At 35.8% G+C, this 9757-nt stretch overlaps 1 protein-coding gene across 1 annotated transcript; it reads right to left on the bottom strand.

The window, feature by feature from the left end:
* Positions 1–4431: 4431 nt before the first annotated feature.
* On the bottom strand, positions 4432–9409 carry LOC136816111 (uncharacterized). The gene is made up of 3 exons (XM_067072550.1): positions 8562–9409; positions 6323–6442; positions 4432–6050 (listed from the first exon to the last, which is right to left on the bottom strand). Exons 1-3 carry the CDS (start codon positions 9333–9335, stop codon positions 5442–5444), a joined length of 1503 nt encoding a protein of 500 aa, XP_066928651.1. The 5' UTR covers positions 9336–9409; the 3' UTR covers positions 4432–5441.
* Between the last annotated feature and the right edge of the window lie 348 nt (positions 9410–9757).

Here is a 9757-nt window from a genome sequence, read left to right as displayed (position 1 = left end):
TAAAGATATTTTTCTCCTATATTTTGCAAAAAAATGACAGAATTTGCCGTTTTTGCTGATTCAGCTAAAAATTTTATATATAATGTTAATTTTTTGTTATAAGCTATTAACTCAACCTGATAGGAATGGAATTCCAAGATTTTTTGCTGTTTCTCATATTTAGAATTTTCGGTTTTATCAATGCTGATTCTAGGGTCCCAAAATACTGGTTGACCTTTAAGATGCTATATCTTTTACCCATCCTCTAAAGTCACAGATGTATCTGCATTTTCTGAACGGCATTAGGTGTAGAAAGTTTCCTATACCCCATTTTCATAACTTATTTTCAATATCCAAGGAGCTAGAGTGAGTTATATGCAATTTTTATCTAATTTTGGTGTTAAAATATCTCCTTCATACGCAAATATGTTATTTTGAATCTGTCTCAAACCATCAAAAACATGCTCATTTTCTAGTATAACCATCATTTTTTCTAAATAAACAAAAGTCGTTTAATTCTGATAAATCTAAAAGTCAGAATCTTCATTTTAATGACAACCTCCGTTTTGGGGGCCGTCTCCGTTTTGGGGGCCATATACTGTATACATCCTCCGGGCTTTACAGATCTGTGGTCCTTCTATCATACATAATAGAGATGTAAAATTTGTCAGAATTTTAGTCTTAAGCAAGTGCTCAAAAGGGTCGTACCGAGCCGCTTTCTCTCAGTTTCTTTCAAGTGATTTAAAATCCATACAGGGGTAACCTGATAACAGCTGTTCGTAATTTTCTTACGCGCGCGGTAAACCTCTGCTCTGAAGGCGCTTGAAAATTATACATCTGAGGAAAATAGTCCTCCCGCAAAATATTCTACAACAAGAATCTTGTTGTGCGCCGGAAAGTTAAAAAACTGATACGGCGCCCTATTCATAAACACAATCACGCAACTTTGTTGTCATTCCTAGTCCTTTTAGACAAACGCGGTCCTTACGATTTCGAGATCGCATATTCGTCAGATTGTTATGTTATCACACATTCCTTTAGAGCTTCAGCGTGGTGTGCAGAAAATATTCACAATCTGATCTCAGGTTATACAGGGGTGGACGAACCTTTCAAAAAAAAACAGCAACAAACAATTCGTTAAAATTGAAAATGTAAAAATTTGAAATGTTCCTTGTTTTACCTACCCCCTGGAAGTTTTAGAATAGTTTTTTTACCCCCTGTAAAAATAAAATCAACATAAAAGGGCTTGCGGAACGAGCGTTCTGTTTTCGCAAAGCGAAGGAATTTCAAAATGTATAAGAAATCAACGATAAGACCTTTACATTTCACCAAAAATTTATTGCCAGTGAGTCATGACAATAATGTCAAAGAAGAGGATGTTAAAAAAATTAAAAGACAGATAAAAAAGTCATTTGTACTCGATTTTGTAATACTTTTGTAGTAGTTTCAAAAAATCTTAAGGGTAACACAGAGTATTTTATACAGGGTTTTTAAACTGAAAATAATTTAATGGGTTTTAAAATATCCTTCTAGAATTTTTCAACAAACGTATTCTGTGAAAAAAAAGACCCTATTTCAATCATGAAGTCATAAAAACAATAACACATTGATGTGTAGTTTTATTAATAATGTAGTCTTTCTCGTCATTGTTTTGATTCTGTAGTTTTAAAATATTACAGTAAATGTGACATTGTAATATGGACTTTTTGATAGTTTAGGATGGATGTCATAACTAAAAGTGGTAAAGAATAAAATCCATTTTTACAAAAATATCACTAATTTATAAATTCACTTCTAGTTTTCATACATTCATGCAATCAAAAAAGCAAATCATGCAATGACTTCAAACCCCTTGAAACATTCCAATATTATAAGGCAGCGATCACAAACCTCTCCGGATGCATTTCATTTTGCCAGTATATATGTTCAAGAATTTTGAGGAAAATGCTGTGAAAGAGCTTATTTTATTTGGAAATTATTATTATTATAATTAAGTGTTTGAATTGAATAATGACCACCAGCAGCAGTGAATTTGAAATTTTCTACTAATGACTTTAAAAAAGATTAAAAATAAAATGGAAGTGTATTTTCTGATTGCTGCCTTAACATGTAAAAGTTAATGTCATTAAGCATCACATGTCACACACAAAACATCTCATGTACCACCAAAACATTCACAATTTGTCCCCCTTCTTGTGTTGCATTATATTATACGTTGCTACATAATATTAATATTGAATCTTGATGGGCGGGAATCTGGTAATGTTTGCGTTTGCTTGATCTCAAACTACAACAAAGTCTTTCTTATGTCGTGTTGAATAATAAGCAGATATTCAATGGGTAAAAGTTGGTTATTGAGATTTATTAACCCGAGGTGATGTAATATTCAACGAGGCGGAGCCGAGTTGAATATACATCACAGAGGGTTAATAAATCCAATAACCAACGAAAACCTATTGAATTGAAATGAGTATTACAATAGAATTCCCTCAAGGAGTTCCTAAGAGATATTATTTGCAATACACTCGAAACAATCCCACGATGCATCGCTTTTTCAGAAAAGTCAAAAACTCTGATAAGGTCCATTAAAAAATAACGTGTCTGTTCTTCGCAGCATACCTCTTCAACAAATGTCACTGACCACAATCACCCAATATTCGATAGCGTATGTATGATCTTCTTCGTAAAAGCGTTTACTCGAATACGTTGAACCGTGTTATTGACAACATGACAAAAAAATCATTGTTCGGCTGAATGTAAGTTTAACCATGACATGACACTTTCCAATAAAATTATAAAGTCTAAATGTTAAATTATAATTTCGAAATCCAAATGTTGCTTTAAATCTGACTTGAGTCTGTTGCAGATACAGTATCTGACAGTATTTGGTGTTTGGGTTTGATCTCTTGATCTCAAGCCATAAAAATAGTTTTCAATGTGATCAATTGATGTAATAGGAATGGTTACTCCAATCAATTTTCACAAAAATGTGCCATGCAGTATGGATGCCACAAGGTAAACAACCATCTGTCAAACCATTTATCGAAAATTTCAGTTGACAACAAAAAAAAAACAGCCACACACATTGTCACATTAGCAAGTGGGTGGTAGGACAGCTCTCCTCTCCCAGAGGAAGTGGTAAAAACCTCGAGAATGATACTCGAGTAAAATTTACAATAAGTGTGAACAGCAGCAACGTTATTTTACAAGCAAAAGATGCCTTCCAGCTTAAAAAATCAGCAGGATCCTGCCTTAACAAAAATCGCCATCTTTGTTTCGCAAGTGTGCAAAAGTGAAAGTAGCAACAACGACACAAAAACAAACATCTCGCACTTGATTGGATAGTCAAACTCGATATAATTTTAAAAACACTTTCGTTTTAAATAAAAAAGGAAAAGTCTACTTTGCTCGGGGTTTTTTCGTGAACCAAATCGGTAGCATTTCTCGAACATATACAAATTTACGTCCCGCGTACGCAGATCTTGCCAAAGGATGCGGAACGCGCGTTTGAGCGCGCTGCACGCGCTCAAACGCACGTTCCGCAAAAAAACTTTCCTTAGCCCTTCTGGAAATTCTTTTTTAGATTATCCCCATAATCCCATCTCATTTGCGCAGCCTTGTGGTCTTTATATAGCTAGTCTTTATATACATTAAATTCAATAGACATTTACTTAAATTCAATAGACATTTACTTAAATTATGTTACATCACTTGCCTTGTCTTGAAACTATTGCCATGGTGATTATCTCCCAGCAGATTAAAAACTTTCTATTCATAAAAATATCATTTAATGTCTCAAGGGCCATAGTCACCATGGTAATTGTTTGAATACGAGGCAAGTGATGTTCGTGACGTAATTTATGAAAAGGTCTATCCGTCGTCAAAAGTACGACGTATATTCTAAAGCCTAACTTTTTTCTTGCACAAGAAAGGTTAATAAAAGATTTCACTTCTAGCCCTTCGGATTATACTTCATTGGCCCACCTCCCTGTACGGATACAAATTCAGGCGAATTTCTGCTTTATCCATTTAGAATATTACAATTTTTTAAACTCTGTTGTATCTTACAGATCAGTATAAAATGGCCTAAAAATCACTATTCCTTAAATATCTCATTGGGTTGGAATGCTTACACCTTCAGTGGACAAATCAAGGTTTTTCGTCTGAGATGGAAAACTTATTTTACATAGCACATAATCTTGAAATTTCGATATCTCTTTATTTACTTCACTAAGACGGAAGAAGTTTGAGCACTGGACCTTATCGGTAAAAAAGTGACAAAAAATCGTTTGGCGAGGAAATTTTTACCGGAGATAATTACGTTAAAAATCTTTTTGTTCAAAACTACATGCTTGAGATTTGAGATCATCACTAGACAGAAAATGTGGCGAGTCAGCAATCAGTTAGCTTTAGAGAAAAGATGACTAATTGGATGAAAGCGACGTTGCGATGTTGTGTAGATAGAGTCTTATGTTTTTCATCAAAGTTGTAAATAAACATGACATAACATGGAAATTTCAACAAAAAATACACAATACAATAATAAATGCCTAAATAAATTTCTCTTTTCAAAAAAATTGCTAAATAAATTCTAAATTGTTTTAAAATATTGTTTCTACGGTTCCTTGCGGGTATTTTTTCCCTGACAAAAAAATTACATTTTCCAAGTTAAAAATAACCATAGAGAAGTGAGATCAGTAATGAAATTAAGATAATCAAAAAAATCAAAAATCGCGTGCCTCGCTATCTAAACAAAAATTAGGCTCCTCGTTATTATAGAAGGAAAACTACTTCAGAAAAATCTTCACATGTACACGAATATTGTTCATTTACATAAAAAATATCCACTTCAAACACAGGCCAAAAGCTATTCATGTATAAAATTTGTTTTGTACTTGACGCAAAACAGTTTCATGATAACGCCTTTACTATACGAGACTTTTGAAAAAGAAACGCGAAAATAAAACCAGATACTCTTCTAGCGAAAGAGATTTGAAACTAACCTACATGGCTCTAATACAAAATATTCTAAAGAATATGATATTTATGGATGCGTTCGTTTTCCTATACAAATTATGTTGTAAATTTTCATCGACAAGAATCGTCCCTGTACATAGCCTGATTGGAAAGGTGTGGTTTGCAGGCTATAGGTCCAATGAAGGCGTCCAGCCTGGTAGATTTGCTTTTGCATGGACTGAGTCTGTGACTCATCAGCCTTGACAGGATTGAGCTTTTTACAATACAATACAAAATGTCCCGTTTATTATGATTCGCCGACCTTTCTAAAGGTATGTTTTATTTAAACAATTTTTTGTTCATTTGCTTGAATGACTTTATCTCTGTTCATACGCTGGACAATCTGCTAGCTACGACGACGGTACAACACAAGTATTCTTATATCCAGACTTAAGATGTTTAGAAAATTGAAAGCACTAGTAGAGAGTTTATATTATTTTAGTTATCTAATTATTGTATTTAGCACGCATTTTGAAGAAATTTTTCCTAGGGTAAGCATCCATGTTCTTATGAGCGACTATCTGGTAACATGTTGAGTTTCCTTGGCGAGCGATGATGGTACTCCAACTGAGAAAGATGTCCCAGATACGATAAAGACGTTTTCCGTATTTACTGATCATTTCTTCTTTGTGTTCCGGTTTCTGCCAGTTTTGATACCAACGAAGGATGGTTTCCGAATAGTGACAGCCGATCGTTTCCACAGCTTGCACTTCGAATCCAGCATTTTCCAACATGGCGACGGGGAAGGTGAGGGGAAGACTGGCATCAGCGCCAGGAAAGATGTAGGTATCCATGAAGAAGGCCCACATGTAATCTTCCCATTGCCAAGCACGTCGGAGTCCAGCAATTTGAAGGAAAAAGATCCCGTCATCTTCAAGCATGTCGTAGACTTGGTCCAAGAAATTAGCGTATAACTTGATCCCGACGTGTTCCGACATTTCAAGGCAAGTGATTTTGTCGTATTTTTCGTCAGGGATGTCACGGTAATCCATACACAAGAACTTGGCCTTATCTTTCACTCCCTTCTCGGCGGTCACTTCGCTGGCCCAGTCAATCTGAAGAATAAAATAGAATAGAAGATTTTATTGAGTTTCTATCACAAAAATTTATCAGGCACAGCATTTTTCAAATTTTGAAACAAATCAGAGAGGATTGGATAGTCTGCAAGAGATGATTCGATGATCTGCCAAGACAATTAATAAATTGAAAAAGTAGCAAACTTACTTATACCAGTAAAGAGCCAAAATCAGCCGAGCTAGGGAAATAGATTAGATAGTTTGTTTCACAAAAGAGGTCCACGAGTATAATGTGTTAGAGAGAGCGTTACCTGTTCTTGAGCGATGGTGACACCAGTACTCTTGGAACCGACTTTTTCAGCAGCATAATTGACCAAGGTACCCCATCCACAACCAATATCCAAATGCTTCTCGTTCTCTTGAAGGGCGATCTACGAAAGAAATGATTGGAGGGATTGTACATACTTGTAAGACTTAATAGAGAAGGTCAACGTCCTTGTTTTAAAACCTTTAAATGTTTTAAACATCCCTTACTCGAAGAGTTTCTAACTCTCTCAGATACTTCATCAGAGTAGCTGTGAGTTGTAAATCACCTTATCGCAAGAACTCGATAGAATAGTTATTGGTTACAAACAGACGTTGCCCGTAGATAACGAGAACGGCAACGACAACGGCAAAACTTGTGAAATAACATATAGGTGTGAAAAAATAGAGAAGTTGCCGTTTTGGCTCATTTTTGATTCCGCAATTATTTTTCACAACGACTACGTCTATCATTTTTTAAAAGTAACGAAAAACAAAAAACCCTGGAGAAAATCTCGAAGCTTTTCTTTTTCAATGCAAACTAAAAATACTGTAATGATCAGAGTTATTTTGTAATGTTATTGGTAACGAGATTAACAAACTGAACAAATTTAAAATCAGGATTTCAAAAATTCAATACTTGAAACTTACATCTAGCACAAGAAAAAAAGCTAAAAAATGATAAAAAGTTTAAAGATTCTGAAATACAATTTTCAATATTGTCTTACTTTTTGCTTGATGTTGATTTTTATGTTAGAAATCTCACGTTGTCTGACAACGCCAAAATGAGTGATTTGCCGTCGGGCACGAGAAGAGAAATCGGCTAATTGGGGTTTACTCAGAGTTTTGACAAGTTTTGACAGCTGAAAGGTGTGAATTTGATGTTTTCACGTTCTCGTTGTCGTACTCGTTGTGATTGCGGAAAGTGCCTATTTTATCAGAACAGAGAAGTATACTAAATTCGGCGCCGAAATATTTGGCACAAAAGGGGAATTCTCTAAAAACTTTAAAACCGCAAGTGATTTTTAAGTGATTTTTAAGTGCTTTAAAGTACGGTTGGAAGGTAGAGTTATAACTCTGAGTTTTAACATAAGACTTAAGACTTTAGGATCTCATGATCTAAAAGTAGGGGGGATGTTAGGACTAATTTTTTAAGCCCATTTGTCAAAAGTTGCCATTGGGTATTAAAAGAAGAAAAATTCATGTAAAAACCCTGTGGAACTTTTTTCAAGGTTGCCACAGGTAGGGTGCCACCGCCGCTCCGCCAGAAAAATCGACATTTCAAAAATTTTTAAAACATAGCGAAGTGACCCCTCATTTGAAAGGTATTTTCATGCTGATTAAGAAAATCAATATTGTAGGGGTGAAAGACACTCTGACAAGAAGTAACTTAAGAAAAACGATCAAAAACTTACGTTTTTAGCAAAATCCTCAAAATTTTGCCAACTGTTGGAAATTACTTTTTGTGACAGTGTTATACAACCTCATTATATTGATTTTCTTAACCAGCATGAAAATACCTTTCAAATGAGGGGTCACTTCACTATGTTTTGAAAATTTTTGAAATTTCGATTTTGCTGGCGGAGCCACGGTGGCACCCTACCCGTGGCAACCTTGAAAAGGGTACCACAGGGTTTTAACATAATTTTTTCTTCTTTTTATACCCAAAGACAACTTTTGACAAATGGGCTAAGAATTTAGCCCATTTTTGCAAAATAACATCCCCCCTATAAAAGCTCAAAAATGTTACAATAAGGCTGAGAATACAGCCTGGAAGCCACTTAATCCCTCCCGAAATCGAGAAATCCAATAAAACAAAGTGGAAGTACTGAAACTGCAATTATCGCCCGATCTTTAAATTCTGAAAAACGTTAAAATACCCGAAATTGCCAATATATTTCGGCAATGATTGTAGTGAGAACATAAAAAAGAAAGCCAAAGAAAATGACCGTGAAACCTCCCTCGTCATGTTTCTCTCCAGTGGAAATTCCAAAAAGATCTCAAAGAATCCCAAACGAGGATGCCATTGAAAAACATCTTACGTAGGTCATTTCACGGTCGTAATAAGAGATCGGGACTAACATCAGCTCCCTAACGGTCCACAATACAAGTATTTTTTTTTATTTTTCGAGCATTCTGACCAACAGGAAGTGGTTATTAAAAGCACAATCAGTCACAATTACCCTTGATTCAATCTGACCTTGAAATGACTTAGAAGAAAGGACATTGCAAATAATATCGACATACCTTATTGCAGACTTCGCGTAATTTGTTCAATTGCATGTCTTCCAAAGAATCACCATCGGTGTATTGCAATCCTGAGGTGTACACCATCATAGGGCCCAAGAAGGATCGGTAGAAGTCGTTCCCACGATTGTAATGATCGCAAACCTGTTCGCGATCTTGTTTCTGGTCATGAATGAACATCTCGGGAACGAATTTTTGGAAAAAGAATTTCAAATGCCACCATTGTAATTTGTACGAGACAAATTCATCACGGTGTTCCATACACTCTAAGACGTCACGCTTGAAGTCCAATTTTCCGTCGGCGTACAGCTCATATAAATCCCGAATTGGAATAAACTGGCCACTGAATCGAGTTTTGGTTTCATCATCAACAAACTCAATGTACTCATCAATCTTGCTTTTGCGTCCGGAGTGCTTCCAAAAGACGTATAGAAAGTTACGGAAACCGAGAAAACCACTAAGCATAGGAATAGCTAACAACATGTAGAAGACGGGAAAGAGGTACGGCGTCAACGGAAGGTAATAAAAGATGGCCACGTTTAACACCAATATGGAGAGTAGAAGTTGTTTGAAGGTCATATCTCTCCATAACGTACCATTACGTTTCATCAACTCACGCGCGCGAATGTTACGTGGGAAACTCTTACGCGATAACGACCCATTTGGCATAACTCCGTTACCATTTTGATGGAGGCCATCCTTGATGTTGTTCACATCACCATTAGAAACGTTCCCGTTGGCAAGAACAGGCCCGTTCACAGTGCTTGCAACCATGTTGGTTTTGACAGATGTTTTACTGAGTGTTTCTTTTTATTTTTGAATCTACAGTAATTTACTATTCCCTGAAAGAACAAAAGAATGAAAGTTTAAAATTATCTATTTATGATCAGAGTTTTGTCAAGGAAACAACTTCATTATCAGACATATCAACAACCAGAAACTACACAAGACAAATAATCTGAATCAGACGGCATTCTTGTGGTGCAACTTGACCATAGAGGGTGACTTTTAAAAAGCAATGAGCGAGTCGTCTGTTGAGCCGCCACAAACACAGGGTTCCCAGTTCGAATATCCGCTCTTTTCCACGTTTCGTTCAGTTTGACAGTTATCCGAGCAGGCCGACGGTAACACAATCAAAAGAATGTCTTCTTGATTACTGGGCTATCTACGAAAAACATCAACTCTATGTATGACTT

This window comes from Clytia hemisphaerica, unplaced genomic scaffold, assembly GCF_902728285.1.
Source record: "Clytia hemisphaerica strain Z4C2 unplaced genomic scaffold, Clytia hemisphaerica genome assembly, whole genome shotgun sequence".
Lineage (NCBI taxonomy): Eukaryota > Metazoa > Cnidaria > Hydrozoa > Leptothecata > Clytiidae > Clytia > Clytia hemisphaerica.
This window is presented reverse-complemented; position numbering and strand designations above follow the sequence as displayed.

Bases quoted from the DNA above. Each gene is read 5' to 3' on its own strand.
- LOC136816111 (XM_067072550.1), bottom strand. From the start codon at position 9,335: ATGGTTGCAAGCACTGTGAACGGGCCTGTTCTTGCCAACGGGAACGTT. The intron at 6,443-8,561 runs GTATGTCGATAT...TTTCTTTCGTAG, and splicing joins TACGCGAAGTCTGCAATAAG to ATCGCCCTTCAAGAGAACGA. The intron at 6,051-6,322 runs GTAACGCTCTCT...TTTATTCTTCAG, and splicing joins TCACCATCGCTCAAGAACAG to ATTGACTGGGCCAGCGAAGT.